We start from the raw sequence: 19,721 nt of genomic DNA on the forward strand, positions 1-19,721 counted from the left end.
ACTGATAGATACCAAAGGTTAAATGTATCAGCCTGTAGTAGTTTTGGCTGCTTCAGAAGTAACCAGCCAAAAAGCAGCCAATTTTTTTTTTTTTTTTAAACCAACCAAAAACCTGTACTTATATATATATATATATATATATATATATATATATATATATATATATATATATATTACAAAAGCATACATAAGTGCTACATATTTATTTAATAATTATACAAAAATAACACAGGTATTATTATTTATTTATTTCTTAGCAGACGCCCTTATCCAGGGCGACTTACAGTCGTAAACAAATACATTTCAAGAATCACAGTACAAGTATTAATACAATTAAGAGCAAGATAAGTAATGTTATAAATGATTTATTTATTTATATATGGGCTTTGCTTGTTTTTTTTTTCTCACAATGTACAGTACATGCACTGCTGTTTCTTATGTGATGAGATCAAATTTGATCCACGACTGTTTTAATTTTATTCAGAGTAAAATTAAATTGTCCTGAACTGTCGACGTATAGTCTATAAAACGATAAATAAAATAACAAATTCTAATTATATATGTACTGATACAGTTCTTAATTTGTTACGAATTAAAAAGAAAAAAAAGCTTATTTCTCCCTATTTCACAGTTAAACAAGAACCCCGGTCAAATGCATACAAATGTCAATCATGTGTAAGAATTCCCATAATAACCAGTCCTGAGGAAAGAAGTAGGCGGGTTCACCATTTTCTTCAGTCGGATTTGCTGAATGCAAGGTTGAGCATTTGTGTGATTTGTCATTTTATTGGATGCTGCGCTTCAGAACAAAGTCACGCCCCAGGGGGAGGGCGTGGTAGAGTTTGCAGGGCATTGTGGTGATTGAAGTCCTGCACTGATGACGACCTCATAATCAAAAGGAATAGAAAAAAAAACAAAAAAAACATGCACGGTAAAAATAGCCAAAAAATAGCCAAACCGCCAAAGACGATATTTACCCGCTAGATGTTTTAAAAACAATCTAGCAGCCCTGCTGACACAGTCCCTAGATAAAATGACGCAATTAAACGCACATCAAAATGACGTTGTGTCCTATCTAACCATTCTACAGCTACGGTTGGCATATTTCTGTAGGTCGAAGTGTAGGGGTCACATATTCCACGACAATCCCTTCCGCAATCAAGTCGCCGAGAACGTGATGTACAGTGTATACCGTCCTCTACTGGTAGTCTTCCTGATTATATCATGTTTTTTTTTCTTTTTTTGCTTCGGCTACAGCGGAGTTTTAATGATGTATATTATCCTGCTGCTTTAGTGGGAGGGACATGTTTAGATCACAAAATTAGGCATTGCTTGAAGTATGGGAAAAGCCTGCAGCTAAAAGTTCCCAAATGAATGTAATCCATCAGGAAACCCAACATTATTATTATTATTATTATTATTATTATTATTATTATTATTATTATTATTATTATTATTATTATTTGTTTTTTTTTAATGAAACAATATGCTCTATGTTTATCTTAAAGGGTGGAGAAAGATTCGTCAATCACAAATGTATGCAGCCTTCATTTCACTTGGGTAGATGGGTGTGTTTGCTTACGTTGCTGGCATCTTTCGACACGCCTACAAAATGAACATTTCAACATCATTTTGGATGGTTTTGACAGTCTCTTCCCTCACCCCAAGCACCACTTAAAAAAAAAAAATAATAATTCTTGAGCAGCCGTCCATGTTTTTGGCAGGCAACAAAAAAACAAACGTAAATTTACATTTCTAAAGCAGAAAGTATTTCCTGGTATTTCCACGCATGCTAATTTTTGTCTTTTTAAGTGAAATATTAAAACTTTTCCTGGTCTTGGGTTTATACAGTACTAAATTAAAACAAAGAAAAACATTCTTTTGTGGTGAAAATCTAAGCTGATCAAATCTGCAGAAACGCCATACTGTCTGTAGTCATCCGGCCAATACAGGTAATCTGATTTAAAAATGTTCTATACGGTCAAATGTTTTTGAGTTTTGAAGAACAGTATGGTTTTGTACGTACACCTTTTAAAAAGGATTGGAGGTTGGTGCTGTAGTACATCGTGAGTCCGAACATTAGCTTTACATTGATCATAGCGATACATATTAAAGAAATACCGCAACAAAATATTTTATTTGCATGAAGACAAATAGTAAATGTTTGTCTTCACAGATACTGTAGCAAACAACAGCAGTAATAATCATTTTTCTGATAACCTTTGCTGTGAAATCATTGAAAAGCCGATGGATACAATCTGTGTAACGTGTGTTAGTGCGGTATTGTTGAGAAGGGACTCCTTCCATGCATTATGTAGAGTTTGCAACGTAATATATATATATATATATATATATATATATATATATATATATATTACTGTTAAAAAAAAATGTAACCACCTCCATGATACAGTGTATTGTCATTGAATGGTAATGAAAATAATAACATTTAGATGAAGGAAAAGGAAGTAATTTTAAATATTTCATCACAATTTTCTTCCCTGTATTTCAACATTATTTGAATCTGGAAACTTGAATAACAAGGAAATAATAATACTGGTAGTTGTCATTCCAGCGTCCTTGGATTATACAAAACATGTTCAGTGTTTCAGGTTGGCTGTTTTCCAGTGCTGCATTTTAAGTGATCCTTAGTTCTGCATCCCAGCTATAGTATTTATTAAGGGGCTCTTATTCTTGCAACTCAGACTTCGATGCAGGTTGAGTGCAATAGTGTGACAACTTGGAATGGAATCTGAGGTCAGTATAGGCTGGTAGCACTTTAAATGTGTATTGCCAGTCAGTGTTTTGCTTGTACGGTTTAATCAGTGGAATCAAAATCATACCTATCCCTTCTTATAAATGTGTTGTTTTCGATCAAATTCTGATATTCCTGTGTTCATCGCAAACCAAACAGATTATTGTCCTTGTGTGGTGTGGGTGAGTAGTCATGTCCTGCTGTGGTACAAGAGTACCACTGACTGTACTGCTGTACCTGTAATATTGGTATTAAATACCTTTCACCCCCAAAATCTACAAGTCTCTAGAGCCCCAAAACTCTACCCACATGGAAAACCACAACACATTCCATTAACCTGTTTGAAGAATGAGAGGGCTGAATTTAATTTAAGTAATGTTTCATTACACTGACACTGTAAACACTGAAATTGGGTCAGATTCATTAAGTATTTAATGCAATTCTGCATCTGTATAAGGAGAGACAGTGTTTGTGAATACTATAGACATACAGTATACACAATCTATTTTCTATCTAAACCTGTGGAAAACCAAACCAATTCAATTTTATTTGTAAATGCAGACTTTCCTGGTATGCAAGGTAATTCTGGTGTTTGAGATCAAAGACAGGATATGGGGTGACTCAGCATGTTTGCTTTAGCCAGAAGGCATGCAACTTCATGACCTCATCAGCTCTTTCATGGGACTTTATATGGTTGTAGGAGCTTCGTCATTGAAGTATGTCGGAGAGTGAATTAGTGGGGAACAGTGCGATGGAGAGCCCAGGAGAAAGCAGTCCCAAGGCGGACAGCGGCACGTCTCGAGTCATACTAGTTGTATTCCTGGCTCTTCTGATAGATCTGCTGGGATTCACTCTTATTCTGCCGCTGCTTCCTTCAATTCTGGATGACTATGGGAAGACAGATGTAAGTACTGTATTTTGCTTTCTTCCAACTTTTTAGTAGTACATTTTCTGCTCATGTACTTATTTTGTTCTAGAAATTCAAAATGGTTCAAATTAAGTATGTATAGCATATGTCAGTTATTTATTAAAATACACCTGAAAACTATCAAAATGTTAAATATTGTTGCCCGCTTTTTATATATTATAAATATAGATATGTGTAAAATACATTTATATTCCAGAATATGTTCAGAAGAACCAGTCCAAACTCTGTTTACCATGTCTTTAATATATAGCAGGGTCAGAATTGTAACTACAATACATGTATGAAATATAATCCAATATATGCCTTTTTATAATTCAGATTTATTTATTTTACATATTCCTGCATGATACATCACAAAGGGAATGTGGCTCAAAACATCACATTTTTGAAAAGTGCTTAAATGTGGAAATTCATTACTTATTCTTTTTATATGGAAAATAGAATCATACATATTCAAAATAGGGGTTTCAGTCTTTTCTATTTTACTCTTGCTAGCACATATTTTAACAACTGATTAATCGTGTTTTTAAGTTAAAAAAAAAAAAAACCCCAAACTGTCCAGCATTGGAAATGTCTTTAAGTGTCTTCATCTTAAGTTAAGAGCAAACCCTAAGTATGTACACTGCAGGTGAATCACTAAGCCAGCCAGTTTTTCAATATTAATTTTCTGGTACCGTTTCAAAGAAACATGTTGAATAAAAAGAAAAATGAATTTACGACAAAGATTATATGATAAACTGCCGTGAATGGAAAGCACCGATGAGCAAATGTTTCAAGTTGCAGTCTTTTTTCTTCATTCTGAGATATTATGAAATACTGGGTATACCTTCCAGTAAATGCCCTCCGCCATTTTTCAAGATTTAATTTTCGCACACCATTTTTAGATACAACACTCAGTTAGACTAATCAATGAAATATGTATTGATCACTCAAAGCCCACAGGCATGATTAACTAATTAATCATCAATCGATTAAAACCCTACTAATTCAGAATAGATATATCATTTTTATATAGTAAATACATTGATAACATGGCAGTAATATAATATTAAAAGGCTAAGTTGAAAACAGAATGAGAACATAGTCACTTGAGGGATATTGAATGACCTCTATGTGAGAATCATAATGTGCTTGCCACAGATAGACAACAGAAGTATTGCCATAAGCTGGAGGAGACAACTGCATGTCTAGTGTGTAATGTGTGCCAATCAGATTTCAATAAATTGGAAAGTCTTCGGTTTGCCCATATGACCAACAGAAGAGTCTGGATTTTTGGTATTATCCATCCAGACCTGCTGTTAGACAGCTACAGTTAGATAGTGTAGTATAATGTAAATAAGGGACATCATTCAGTTATATTTATTATTTCCTGTGAGGGATATATGGTACCTGTATGTTCATAGGTCATGTATACATTATTAGCTATATCTTCAGTACAGGGTACCTGAATTTAATTAAACTACTGTAAGTCCTTCCTCCTTCTACTTACAAGTACAGGACAGACACTATAGTAAAAGTGGCAATATAACAAAAAATCCAATAAAGAAAAAAAATCTGCGTTAGCAATCCGAGCATTTTATCTTTCAGGACATCCGTTACCCTAGTGTGGTGTGCAGTAATTTTCCTGCCGGGTTAAAAGTTATGCAGTACTAACACATGATTGTTTGAGCTAAAGTAGGATACATAGCTAAACATGATTCATTGCTTTTGGCAGGATGGTGTATATCAGTCTCTACAGAGCATCGTGGACTGGTTTGGTGAAACAATAGGGGTTCCTGTTGAAAGAAAATACAACAGTGTTCTCTTTGGAGGTAAGGTGAGATAGGTAGGAGTGTGATTATTTAACTATACAGTACAGTAGATTGCGAAACAGCTGAGTCATGTAACTCCATAAGTGGTCAGCTTTTGTGGCATTAAAAAATTCCATGCATCATAAAGATTCTTTTATTTTTTTTTCTTCTTTTATTATGAACAACAATTTCTGTAGTCCCTTATAATTGTGATGGTGATTGATAATTGTTAATTTGGAATCTAGAGCTTTCTCAAGTACAGTACAATGCTACTTATTATACTGTTGTTTCCTGGTATTGTGCTTTCTGTGCTGTAGATCACATGGTCTGATGGCAACTGAACCCATGGATATAAATTGACAGACTGAAATACTAGGAGGATGAGCGAACAGCTCAAGTAAAACCATGCCTTTTAGTTCAGTTTTAAGACAGGTTTGTCATTTAGGTTTGTGCTGTTACTGATGTATGTTTTCTGTTTCTTAACATACACAAGGTCTGATTGGCTCCTTGTTCTCTCTGCTGCAGTTCCTCTCCTCCCCTCTCACTGGCGCTGCTTCTGACTATTTTGGAAGAAGACCATTAATGATGATTTCAACAGTAGGTTTATAGATATTGTTTCACTGTCTGTCTGTTATGTGATTTCACCAGCAATTCTTTTTGGTTACAAACCTGGTGATAGGTTGCTTGGTAAACTACACAAGGGAAGTCTCTCGTTTGTGGAAAGCAAGCATACTTGCAGCAGATGGCGTCACAAGCAAAATAACTGCTTTGTGTATCATGGTCTATATAGTTGTAAATACTGTCAGCCTTTAACTCTGTATTGTTCCTGCTTGTGTTTTCCCTCAGGGGTAATTTACTGTGAAAAGAGTTAAGCGGGTTTATGAGTTGAAGAATGACACTGTTTAGATGTACCATTGTTTAGATTATTAAAATAGACCCCTGCTGTACCAATGTATTTCAATAAATAATAATACTAAAAAACAAATGCATACATCTTTCCTGTTGTAAACTTAATGTACATTCATTATATATGCCTCCAAAAGGTAGTTTTGAAAGAAATACATGTTTAATACAGTATTCTCTGCATATAGGAACACCTCCTAAGAGAACACTTCGCCTAAGGGAACACCCTTGTGGTGAAACAGATTTTTCCCATTGTAAATGCTCCGGCTAAAGGACCAGGAACTTTGATAAAAAGAACACTTTCTTGGCACCGATAGCGATTCGTTCACAATGGATACAGTACTGTTTTGTAAAAAAGTGACTTGTCATCGCGAGAGTGTCTTGAGGGACACTGATTGGTTTATTAAATCTTTCCAGAACTGTCATCATATCATTGACTCGTTTTGTATTCTGATTTCCACGAGTGCTACAAAATGACATGTAAACAAACAGTGAAATGCGCCACGGTTTCTCTTGCTACACAAAATTGGAAATTGTTTGAGCTCTTGAAAAAAAACCTGAATCAGACACACTCCCATTCTGGTGAGTTGCTTCACCATTCTGTGAAATAATGTGCATGTCTTGTATATTGCTGCTGCATTTTTTAACATGTTTTAGGGGTGCTATGTTAATTTAGTTTGACAGTTAGTTTATTAACGTTAAGTTAACCCTAAGTAACAGCCATTATTTTTGCCTCTACCATTCTGATGGAACGAAACACACCTGCCATCTAATTTCATAGTACATAGCGATTTAAGCTTTTTGACCGTGTTGTTTTGGTTTAGTTTTACATATGTATTTACTTATTGATTGATTGATATTTCTGGTGGCTAACTCCATCTAGCTGGAGACTACTGTATAATTATATATATATATATATATATATATATATATATATATATATATATATATATAACAAGTAGCTTTCGAGTTAAGGTGGAAGAAAGCAGTAACTATAGAATTATGGGTAATCCGGATATGCAAATGTAATCATTACAAGTAATCTGTTGTTATATATGTATAATAATAGATGGGCTTTAGTGAGTTACAGGAAAACAATTCCATCTTGGGTCCATCGAAGGTTGAGTAATTTATAAACTCGAGATGGAATTTATAAACCCGAGATGGAATTGATTTCCTGTAACTCACTGAAGAGGCCCATCTATTATTCTTTATAATACATGGATACACTTGTGATGGTAATATTAAAGAAGACAAGGTTCAGCAATACAGTTTTTTTAATTGAAAGTGATGGTCTCGAGGAGTCGAATGAGTCAAAGTTCAAGTATATTTTCCTCTAGAGGAATTATCACTTTTTGACGTCACTAGTGTGGTATTATGCCTTTTTTCCCTGAATGGCTCAGGATGCAAATATTGTCTTCATCCATATATAGGGGGTAGTCTCGAGCCCGTCCACACTATGCCATTAAACTGTATTAGTTGCCTTTAAACCAGCTTAAAAGTGCTAAATACGGTTAGCGTCTACACTACACAGCGTTTAATACCATACTTGAGAACCAGACTCGAGACCACCTCAGGGGGTAGTCTTGAGTCCGGTTCTGTATTAGATCACATCAGATAGTGTGGTTTGTCAGAAGTGTGGATGCTGTAAAACCAAACTAAATTATTTCTGTATCCTCCAATATCCCAGAATGCTTTCTGATATGTTTTGGAGCGTGGACATTACAATACAGTACTCAGAACAGGCGCCTGATGGAGTTGAGAACGACTATCAATTGCTGTACCATTTTTAGGCTTATGTTGTAATATGGTGGATCGTGGAGCGATATGGTCATATTTAAGGCATGTTGATGTAGCCTATGCAAAGCTTGCCTGTGGCGAGACCGTTGCTGCCTTCTCCATCGCTGATACCTTGTGTTTAAGAACCAAACCCATGGTGTTCATGCTAAGCAGCGCTATGTCTTAAGTCCCACAGTCCATTGCGCTGCTAGGAACTGTAACCAAACTATTTTAATAGTGTTTGTACTCATTAAGCCTGACTAAAAATGAAATGGCACTTAGTGTGGATGCTTTGAGCTGGATTAATTAAAACATTTTTGAGTAGAGTTCTCGAGATCGGTTATGTAGTGTGGACTAGGCCATAGTTAGGTCTGGTCACTGCTGTTTATTGTATTTTTATTTATTCACAATCATTGGATTTTTATACATTAAGCCATTTTATGAGCATAATAACACACTCTGGGTACTATAAAGCCGGATCGATTAATGTGACCATGTAAACTGGGCATTTGTGGGGTTTTTTTTTTGTCTAAAAAGTGTCCTGGCAAGAAATCCTGGCTATAGTACTGTACATTGGTTCTGTGTTTGTGATTGCAGGTGGGGTTGATGGCTTCTTATGCACTCTGGGCTGTTTCCTGGAACTTCAGTGTCTTCCTTCTTTCGAGAGTGGTTGGAGGAATATGCAAAGGAAACGTCAGTCTTTGTACAGCTATCATTGCTGACCTGCCGTGCCCCAAAGTGCGAAATAAAGGAATGGTATGACTGAAAACTATACTATACACGAACAAGTAGGTCTGTGTGGAATAACCACACTTGCAGTTCTTAGGGTTATACAGTGTTAAATTAGGATAGGAAAGCATTGTAAAGACCATAAACTTTCAATTCCTTGATCGGTATCCAAAGTTCAGCCTCCTCCAGCAACCTATCAACCCACATGACTGACCTAAAACATGGCAACAAAAAAATCAAAATGGAGGGAATTGAATTTAGCAGGCGCCCAAGCCAGATAACTGAATGAAAGCCATAAGACGCCTCCTATTGAACAGACGGAAACGAAGTCCGCAAAATATGGACTTTAATTGGTTGTACAGGGACCCACCCCACTTACAAAATGATGGTGTTACTAGTATTATCAAGTGATTAGTTTGTGTACATTTGAGTCATTCATTGTTTCTGTCTAGTCTGTGACCATTGTCCTAATCTTAAGTTCTTGAAGTAGGATACAGTTAATGCTTACAACCAGTTATTAGGGTCAGGTAATTCAAAGTAAGTGTAACCCCAGAGTAATGTAGCCAGTTCCTAAAATAGCTCTAAAATTAAATGAAAAAAATGTTGAATGAAAGTATCTGTGGGCTTGTGTTCTTAAAATATGTTTTTACTCTGCTTTGAATTCTATCTTTATAGTACCGGTATGTTAAATACTTACCACATTTACCCTGGTATCACACATTGAATGACCCGGTTATGTATAATATATACTGAAGTAATACAATTCAAAATAAACGTTAATTTCATTCAGATTGCCTCTGCGGTCGTGAACTTCGAAGAGCAGGAAGGACAATAAGATCCCAATGTTCAAATAGAAAATATTTTTATAGTATTGAAACTGCGACATCAGAAATGGTAACACAGTTGAGACATTTTATAATGAAAAGAAAAAAAAAAAAACTAGTAGAAACAGTTATTTAAAAAACCCTCTATGGTGTGAGATTCGCATTCTCCTCTGTGCTTGAGATTGCCCATAATGCAGTGCATGCCAATGCTGCCTCAGTTGATTGCCATTTCCGTGTGGTCCCAGTGGAGGCGCTATGCTGACTAGTGATTATAGAAATACATTATTGAGAAGAACTGCTGCACTGTGAGGGGAACATTTCCCTGTTGTTGAAAAAGTGAGGGGGACATGTCCCCCGTGTAAATTATGCCTGATGCACCCTGCTGGAAAAAGAAAGTATTGGTTTTGCACTACAAGCTACACCGCATGATAACCGTGGTATACTGTGCCATGCTGCAGTTTTCCACAGAACCCCGGTACTTTGCCTCACTTGCAAATAACTCAATTGATAATGAAAGTTCTGTTTTTTGTAACTTACTGTAAATGAGCATTAGGGATCAGATTTTGTTACGTTCTGCCCTTGAATTATACTCAAACCTAACATTTTTTTTTATTGTTGTTTTTTTAAGGCCATGATTGGTGTTGCCTTCTCACTTGGTTTCACCGTTGGCCCAATGATTGGTGCATACTTTGCTATGAACACAGCCAAGCGGGAGATATTTTACCTCAGCCCAGCACTGTTGGGCCTAATGTTTTCTACTGCTGACTTATTATTCATCTTCCTAATGCTTCCAGAGACGCTTCACAAAGAAAACAGAGTGAGTTACTGGAGACAGATAACATTTAAGGATCTTTAATAATGACGACACTGGTCATACAAAAAAGGCCATGTGTTCTAGTGCTGTTAGTGGAAGCCTCTTTTTAATAGACCATGGGAGCATTATGACTTGCCCTCTAAACCCATGCCCAGTCTGCATTCCATACATATGGGATTGGCTCTAGTCTATGCCCTTCCAGACCTTGAATAGGTTTTTGGTTAAAGTTGGTGGGGGTCTGTAAAAAGAATGAGGGCTATAATTATTGTGATAACTAAATATTCCAGAAATATCTTTACTGTGCTGTATGCATTATGCTATATGGGTCAGCAATCCTTATTTTTTAAATAGTAGCATATTGAAGTTGAGATCCCATTGATTTGTATTGTTATATGTCAGCATGGGGAAAACAAGGATACATCAGTCCAGTGGCTGGGCATGCTGGAATTTGTATTTTGTATATGGCACTTTGAACTCACAAAACAACAATTGCTTGTTGAATTATATTATGTAGAAAAAGCTGAACATGAATTAAATAGCTACAATAAATTCCACCTTTCCCTTGAACTTTTCATTTATTTTGAGTTCAGCCTATGCATTATACCGAGACTAAGCTAAAAGTGGACTCATCCAAGGCCACACAGTTAGGGTCTTCTGCCAGATTATATCTATAAAGACCTGAGAGCTGCTTCAGTATATTTGTGATTCTTTTGGAGACCTTCAATAATAATACCTTTAAAATGGATCCATCTCTCAGCTGAAAGCAGTCCAACAGCTTTAAAGAAACGTATTTAACCCATACAAGAATTCTACTGACCCTCTCCAACCCTTTCTAGAATTCCTCATGTAATCTATCAGAAGCTGAAACCTCTGTTGTTTTTCAGGTTCCATCAGTGAATTCTGGGTTACAGGAATCAGTTGACTTGCTCAGCCCAATGGCACTGTTTCAGTTTTCTGCTGTTACTAGAAGAAAGGATTCCACTTCAAAAGAAAGTAAGCACCACTTTATCATTAGCTAAGAATAATTAGACATAATTGTTTCATTTATTATTATACATATATTTTAGATGGCAGTTTGATCCATTCCTGGTTTTACTGAGTTTAATAAGATACCTTGTAACAATTGTAAGTCGCCCTGGATAAGAGCGTCTGCTAAAAAAAATAAATAATAATACCCCTGAGCGTGTTACTTGTACACTGTGGGTAATCAAGCATGTATTAAAACCTGAAATGAGTGAAACTGTTCCCTGAATTAGTATCTAACACATTCTTTGTCCTGTGTTGCTTAGGTCTGCAGAACCTTAAAGTACTGGGCTTGGTCTACTTTTTCTACCTGTTTCTCTTCTCTGGACTGGAGTACACACTGAGCTTCCTCACTCATCAGCGCTTCCACTTTACCAGGTACTCTTTACAGGATTCAGTTTAGGTTGAAACTAGAAAGAGGGATTGAACATGTGATTTAACTATGAAGTATCTCGGGGCCCTGATAGCACCGATTTGATATTGCAAGTTTGCAAGAAGACTGTTTCCTTTATTACTGCCTATAATTTTTTCTTGGATATGGAAGCACCCGTTGTCAAGCCTGTTGTGCTGGAAACTGATCTGGAACCCATATATGCTTGGCAATTGAATCAGTAATGTGAGGAAAATACCATTTAAAGTGTTAGGTGCATATTGTTAATGTTTTAACCAACCTTATGGTGTATGGGAGGAAATTCTCTCTAAATATGTTTGGTTATTAAAGTGTCAAATAAATGTGCTGTAATATATGATGCACTTAAGTTTCTTTCATACAGGACAAACCCAAATTAATTCTGGTTGTTATTTGAGAGGGCTGAGCCCTTTCTCATGAAGGAAACCACATTTAAACTGGGTATATGTCTCCTGTTGCAGCATGCAGCAGGGAAAGATGTTTTTCTTCATTGGAATTACAATGGCTGTCATCCAAGGAGGTTACACCCGGAGAATCAAACCAGGAAATCAGATTAAAACCGTCAAGAGGGTGAATACAAGGACTTTTGAAAAATACTAGCCTAGGTTTCTAGCCATGATTTTTAAAACAAGAAAACATATAACAACTGTACCAAAAATGATGTCTTTTAGGCGATAATCCTTTTGATCCCAGCTTTCGTTCTGGTTGGTTTGGCGTGGAATGTGACTATGCTGTACAGTGGGCTGTTACTTTACTCATTTGGTAAGTGTCACAAATTCTGTTAATTTGTGCTTTAAAGTCTGTGGTGCTAACAAAATAATTTGAGCAAATCTTACCTAATATATATATTGCTATCATTTTGTAGGTCTCAGATTTTCCTATATGAAAAACACACACATTATGATAAAGCTGAAATTTATTTTTGAATCAATTTATTTGAAGCTGTTGAAGAACATTTATCATTGCAGATACTTCAGTGCTGTACTTCTGGTCAATTTACTAAAATTGCATGAAGGAATTAAGTTGCCATTGAAAACACGTCAGTCATAGGAAAAACACTGATTGGTACTCACATATGAGTTTGAGTTATTTTAAAGAAAATAAATGGCAAACATTTAGAATATTATGTTGAAGATATATATAGAGATAGAGATCTTTTCAAAATGTCCGCTTTAGTGCACTGATAGTGTAAGGATTATTGCCCACATTGTCAAACAGGTAACACAGCAATAACAATCCATGATGCGGTAGGAACAGAAAAGCCAGAGCACCTGTTTTTTTTTTTTTTTTTCTTTTTTTCTTTAAATCGCTGTTCCTGCAGTGATTTAGAGGACAGATCTCAAACCCCAGGGCACAGGAGCGGACATTTTGAAAACAGCTTTGAAACGTCTTTAAACAGTTGTAGCAACATGTGGGGACATAGAAACTCCGCTCTTACTCTTTAATCTCCCAGAAGCAACTCATATGTCTGATGCGTTCATTCAACGGGAAGTACAGCATAGAAAAGAGTGCAATATACACGCTCCAATTTTATTGTTTATAAATAATGTTAAAAAATTGACCTCCAGTGGGCTATACTAGGCATACTAAATGATAAATGTGCCCTTTTTTTTTTGTTCTAGCTTTAGTTTTTTGCAGACATAAATCGAGATGATATTTTAAATTAGAAGTGTTTCCTCATCAGACACTATTTTAAAATGCTTTAAAAAAGTGAAATCTCTCTGAAGCATTTTGAAAACCATGAGCTGCAGTTTTACTTGAACGTGATTTGTCACTTACCTTGGTGTGTCTTCAGGTCTGAGCGACTGTCATAAATTTTTGGGTTCCTGATACCAATGGTTGTGGACACAACACACTGCTACAATACTCTTTTTAAATGGGGCAATATGTTTATTTGTCAAACACTGTACTTTTAAAGAAAAGCAAACAAAGCGTGTCAGATTTAACAAACAAAACAAAGCTCAAAATAAAAGTTTGGCAAGCGTCAGCCTCATTAAAAGAGACGTCCCACTCCAGGAACCTACTATACTACGAAACCCTCTATACAGGTTGGGATCCATGTCCCCTAAACAAACCTACTGCTGTTGCTCCTGAAGTCCCAGCCTTCCAGCAACTCTGGATCATTGCTGAGCAAAGCTTTCACAGGCACCGTCTTGCATCTGAAGGGTTCCGTAATAGTTATCCTGCAGAGCGGACGCTCTCCTCGATGTCAACAAAGCGCAGTGCAGTCGACTCAAGCTGTGGCGCAGACGCAGCCCCCCCAGCCAATCCGGATCTCCCGATCAGCTCAGCGCCGGCAGAGCCTACCTGCTCAATTGGTTGCCTAGCAACGCGTCTCCTGTTACTGATCCCAGCTGCACACATCCATGCAAGAACCAGTGACAGGGCTCTCCCTGTCAGATATGCATTATAACAATTAGGCAAAGTTTATTCTGAGCACTGCGAACAGCATCTAGCTACAGCTATGACATTCTAACATTAACTTCAGCTGAAACATTCAGTGAGTGGGTGCTGGTTAGTAAAGTAGTTTTTAATTTGTTAAATGGTTTAATTACAGCTGCTGCTACTGTTGTGCCATGCCTGTCCACATTAGTATCTGCATATGGTAAGTTATCTACATGTTTCTTTTTTATATAGCGCCTTTCCTGTAGAACATCTCAAAGTGCTTTACATAGCATAAAATACGTCAGCATAAAATACATCAGCAAAATAATAACATTACATCAGATACATTAACAAAATACCTTATAAACCGCATTTAATACAAAAGCCATTATTGTACATATGTACTGTTTGTATGCCACTTGGGTTTTATTTGTCGGCTATGTGTATTACATTAAAACTGAAACCATGGACTTGTGCTGGTTAAATAACAAGAATGGTTAATAGTTGGAACACTGATTCTTTCTGTGCAACCAACTAATTCTTTCCCTCATCTAGGTTCGGCCAGTCAGAAGGGGACTGTGATGGGGATACTTCGCAGTCTGGGCGCTCTTGCAAGAGCTTTAGGACCGATTATAGCATCAACTGGTATGAAAACATAAAGATATACTTAGAGATCTGTCAGTTAATGTACTTGGTATTGATCTCTGAAGCCCTGATTTCTTCTTGCAAGTGAATTGTGTTTGTGAGTCCCAACTTGGCCTGGAGAACAGGTTCATCTCTTCTTTTTTGGGTTGTAAATCTTTTACTTATTTTATATTTCTATAGTTACAATAAATATAGGGACTGGACTGGGCTCTAATGGGAGCTTTACAACTTACAGTATTTTGAATGGAGTGCAGAATCTAACTTTCAGAGAGGAATACAACAATTTTCAACATTATAAAACTAGCAAGAAACTAGAATTCCTATCCCAAAACAAAGTCCTTTTTGCTTCAAAATGTCACCTTTTTAGTAATTGCAAGGAGGATTTTTCGTTAAGATTTTCTAAACAAAAAGCCTTCCAACTAAAACCTGTTGAAATCAAGCTATGTATAAATGTATATCATTTAGAACATTTTTCAAGGATACCGGGGAACATAATACTAGATGGCGAGTAGTAGTACTATTGCAGCAGGTAGTCCTACATTCAAATGTTTGTCTTCATAAGGCTAAATATTGATTACATGTTTTCTTTGTTTAAATTTGCAGTGTATTGGTGGGCTGGAGCAGAGATCTGTTTCATTATTAGTTCTGTCTTCTTCATTGTCCCTCTTGTGCTTTTGAGGCTTATCAAACAGACGAAAACAGAATGAAGGGAAGATGGCCTACATTTATCTGTTAATCTTGCTGGAACTGAGGCTTTAGCAAGCGAACCAAACTGTGCATTTGCCAACCGTACAAAGTCCACTTCTTTAGGAGGACTCAGTACGGTTCGCTTCCCAAGCAGACTTTTTTGTTCACATTTCACACCAAACCCTCTAAACGGACCCAGTGTGAACACAGCCTAAGACTATAAACATACATCGTAATGAGGTCTGTGGAAGAACAAGATTTATCAATTTAAGGGAGATAGTACTTTTCAAATTAAGCTGCTTTGCTGGGATATGGGAGTAACTGGTAGCTCAAGAGACAATATTCAAGTTTAGAGATATACAGATATTATTATGCACGTAAATAAGTGTCAGTTGAAGAGTAATACATCTTTTTTGTTTTAAATATACACTTACAGTACTTTATATTGATGCCGTACAAGTGCCTTTGTTTTTGTATACAGTTTTTTTTACAAATAAAATATTTGAAATTTGTATGTGTCATTTTGTGGAGGAAGTTCCCTTTAACCCTTTCAGACCAAAATTGATTTTCAATGATAAGAATGATATTTTAAATCTTTTTTTTCCTAGTCTTATTGCAACTAGAAATGAGGCTCAAACAAAATTTAGATTTTAGCCTAAATCTTTTATGGTTTTTTTTTTGTTGTCCACTCCAATGGACATTCCAAATGTTGAAAACACATCTTAGAACATCTCAACATCTTAGAACATTTCCTGAAATTAAAACATAATAAAAAATACACAAAATAATTCTATTAAGAAAACAAAGATACTGTCATAAGCCCTCGGTCTAGAATTTTTACTTGTGGTGAGCAGCCTTGAAACAATTTCTATGGGACATGGGTTTTGCCAATGCAGAATGGCTGCTTGCACCTTGTAGCTTCTTTCTTGTCATCAAAGTTTGGCATGTGGTCAACCATGTCCTTTTGAAATTCAGGTAGGGGCCTTCTCTCAGTGGTGGCTCTTCAAGTGGAGTTAGTGTGGATGGGATGCTTGGCCGCCCTCTTCTTCAGAGCCTGTGGCTTTCCCAGTTGCACAAGACACTCTGCCACATTCATCATGAAGTGAAGTGCAGAAGGTCCAACACTTCTTTGTTGGGGATGCCAGAGTGTTGTGCATCTCTTCTGTACTCCAGCCAGCTGTTTACCAGTGCCACATCGAAGCCATGAGTGCACATCCGTAGCGTCCATTTCCGGGACTTGATTTCTGTGCGGTAGAGACTAATAAGCTGGTCCAGTTTATCAACCCCACCAATGGCCTCATTGTACTACTTCAAAATTTGAGGTTGCTTGATCTTCATGTATCTTTTCTCTTTCGTCTCACCTCTCAACCTCATCCTCCTCTCCCACACCAACAAAGTTGGAGGCAAGCAGGACAGAGCGGTTGTCAAACCACTTGACCAGCACAAGTTTCCCATCGCGACTAGTTACCTGATCATGATTACCTCTTTCCATCTTGGACATCTCCTTGTCTGATTTGAGAGGTGGATTGGCAAAGCGGCAGACTCTTGCTGTTCCTGCTGCATGGATCTGCTTGTCTGTCAGCACTTCTAGCACATTATATGTGGTGAAGTAATTGTCAAAGTAGAGCTTGTGGTTTGGATCACTGATTCTTTGAGGTGTGGAACCACTGCAGCTCCATGTCCAATTCTTTTCTTGCTCTGCGAGAGCTCAGTTGTGGCACCTTGGTAGAGCAGGACGTCATAGGCAAGGCCACTTTTGCCACACAGGAAACAAATTTTCACCCCCCATGGGTTTGGCTTGCCTTTGATATACTGCTTTACCCTAAGCGTGCCCTTGAAAGGCACCATCTGCTCGTCTATGCACAGATCCTCTTCAAGTGGAAGCTCCAGACAGTGTTTCCGAATGCAGTCATAGAGTGGACGCACCTTGAAGAAGACATATGTGTTTCCAGCTGGCCTCTCATGGTTATTAACCACATGCAAATTTAAATTTATCCTTGAAAAGGTCGATATTCATACTGGAGTCCCAGTACATTCGCACTCGGAAAATTCAGTACCCCCATCGGTACCCCCATCGGGCCCCATGTAGGCCAACTAAGGCTTGGATTTCTTGCACTGATGCATATTTGAACCCTCTTGTTGCATTCTGCTCTGCATACAAGTTTGTCATTTCTGCCATCAGCTCAAACATCTCATCCGGCACATACTTGTTGAAGTACTCATTTGGTTTGAGAGGAGCACTGGTATGGGAGAATGGACTTTCCCAGGCAGTGCTGACAGGGCTGAATGGATAATGACACCACTTGATTTCTGTCTTGTTGGTAATGCTGGCATATAAGTCATCCTTGGGTTCGAAAGATGTTGTTGGGTGCTCTACTGGTTCACTGGGTGCATCAAGTTGTCACTTTCCACCAACTGTATGAAGTCTGGTTGTATCCTCGTCATTACTATTCAAACACTCTATTTCTGACAAATTTCCTTCTGCCAAAAGTTCCAGGATATCTAAAGCTGTATATCCTAAGTGTGAAATATTTTTGAACAAATATTAACTTTTTGTATTGTGCTAATACTGTTTTGAATATGATAGCAGTTTTTAACAATATTCATAGATGTACTTAGATCTCTTTGGACCAATCGTCCATTGTAATAGACAACGATTTCTAAAAAAACTTGTGTAAAACTTTTTTTGGAACTTGGCATAACACTTGAACTAACAAATGTCATGTTTAAATATCATGTTAAATCAAGCAAATGAGGAAATAAATGACTAGATATACATATAAAACTGTTAAGTGTTCCTTACTTGGGTGGGTAAGGCGCTGCCATGCTGAAGCTCAGTGTGGTGTTACTTGTTCAAATGTCAACTAGTAAAGCAATACTGCCTTCTGATTGGTCCTTTAGCATCCTTCAGAGTCCACTAATCACCAATCAGAAGCCAGTGATGTAATATGCTATAAAAAAAAAGCTCAAACGTGATGTACATTGTAATGGACACCAGGTCTGAAACGGAAGGTTTGGTCGCTCAATAAATATGTTTAGTCCTCCAGAATGCACATGCCAAGCAGTGTTTGAAAAAGCTTAAGGTCATTTTGAATGGTCACAGAACACATTAAACGCTTTATAGCAGCACAGTATACCAATTAGTGCTATAAGCGCAAACACTTAACATGTTTGTTTTCAGACAAGATACCAATAATCCAGCTCAGGCTAGTTTGACACATCAAAACTTCAGTTCTGTGTCTATCATTTAGGTGCAGTACTTTGATAATGGGATACAATGACATATACTTGAAGAAATGGTTTCAATAAAAGGAAGACTGAATATACTTCTCCAAATCAACAGCAATTTGTTAATAAAATAACACACTTTGTTTTAAAAGGAAGAAATTTATTTGTGGATGAAACAAATGTTACCATGAAAAGAACAAATCTCTCTTTTTTTTCCCTCTCTTTCTCCAGAAATGTGTTACACACCTATACTGAATATGATCATCCTAAAAAAAAGTACAAATCAGAACTTAAAAACAGTTGCATATGTAGCAGGACGAGACCAAGATCACTTATTAACTCAAAATATAACTGATGGCTTAGTACTGTTATTGCATACAACTCAATAAAACACATTATAGCAAAACAACGAAAAAAAAGGTTACAAAGCCTTCAAGTACAGAGGACATATACGGTTAAAATACTAGCTCAAAGCCATTAAGCCATGCAGTCCTTCAAAACATTTGTTTTAAGTTTTTCAGAGTGGTTTGTAGACTGGTCTCAAGTGCATAAATGGTCCAGTATGATTAACATCCCAGGTTATTTTTTTCTTCTTTTTGTCCTTGTGTTAGTTTGTTTTGTAAAAGGGAAGAAGAATCCACTTTAAATCGCCAATAGTTTGTCCTATATTCCGATATTGGTGATGTAATTATTCCTGCACTGAAAAATCTAACACTTCACCCAATATAGATATACAGTATATAAAAATCTAGTACAGTTACTGAAATTATTCAAGCCTCCCTCTCTGAATAAGAGCACAGTTAGTATCTTGGACATTTCTGG

At 36.8% G+C, this 19,721-nt stretch overlaps 1 protein-coding gene across 2 annotated transcripts; it reads left to right on the forward strand.

Annotated features, from left to right (window-relative positions):
• The first annotated feature begins 1,185 nt into the window (after positions 1 to 1,185).
• On the forward strand, positions 1,186 to 16,183 carry LOC117408819 (major facilitator superfamily domain-containing protein 10-like). Of its 2 annotated transcripts, none has more exons than XM_058996905.1 (13): positions 1,186 to 1,204; positions 3,456 to 3,659; positions 5,398 to 5,494; positions 5,967 to 6,070; positions 8,753 to 8,911; positions 10,337 to 10,525; positions 11,407 to 11,515; positions 11,812 to 11,923; positions 12,416 to 12,524; positions 12,626 to 12,716; positions 14,512 to 14,559; positions 14,895 to 14,984; positions 15,588 to 16,183. In XM_058996905.1, the coding sequence occupies exons 2-13, from the start codon at positions 3,474 to 3,476 to the stop codon at positions 15,689 to 15,691; spliced, it is 1,398 nt and encodes a 465-aa protein (XP_058852888.1). In that variant the 5' UTR covers positions 1,186 to 1,204; positions 3,456 to 3,473; the 3' UTR covers positions 15,692 to 16,183. The 2 variants fall into 2 exon arrangements, with proteins under 2 accessions (XP_058852888.1, XP_033870040.3); XM_034014149.3 differs by lacking the exon at positions 1,186 to 1,204 and adding an exon at positions 1,558 to 1,952.
• The last annotated feature ends 3,538 nt before the right edge of the window (positions 16,184 to 19,721 follow it).

Source organism: Acipenser ruthenus, chromosome 2, assembly GCF_902713425.1.
Source record: "Acipenser ruthenus chromosome 2, fAciRut3.2 maternal haplotype, whole genome shotgun sequence".
Taxonomy (NCBI): domain Eukaryota; kingdom Metazoa; phylum Chordata; class Actinopteri; order Acipenseriformes; family Acipenseridae; genus Acipenser; species Acipenser ruthenus.

What these genes read in the sequence shown, in the direction of transcription:
- LOC117408819 (XM_058996905.1), top strand. Translation starts at nt 3,474, where the DNA reads ATGTCGGAGAGTGAATTAGTGGGGAACAGTGCGATGGAGAGCCCAGGA. An exon ending in CATTAATGATGATTTCAACA is followed by an intron (nt 6,071 to 8,752) that starts GTAGGTTTATAG and finishes TTGTGATTGCAG; the next exon opens with GTGGGGTTGATGGCTTCTTA. An exon ending in AGATTAAAACCGTCAAGAGG is followed by an intron (nt 12,525 to 12,625) that starts GTGAATACAAGG and finishes GATGTCTTTTAG; the next exon opens with GCGATAATCCTTTTGATCCC.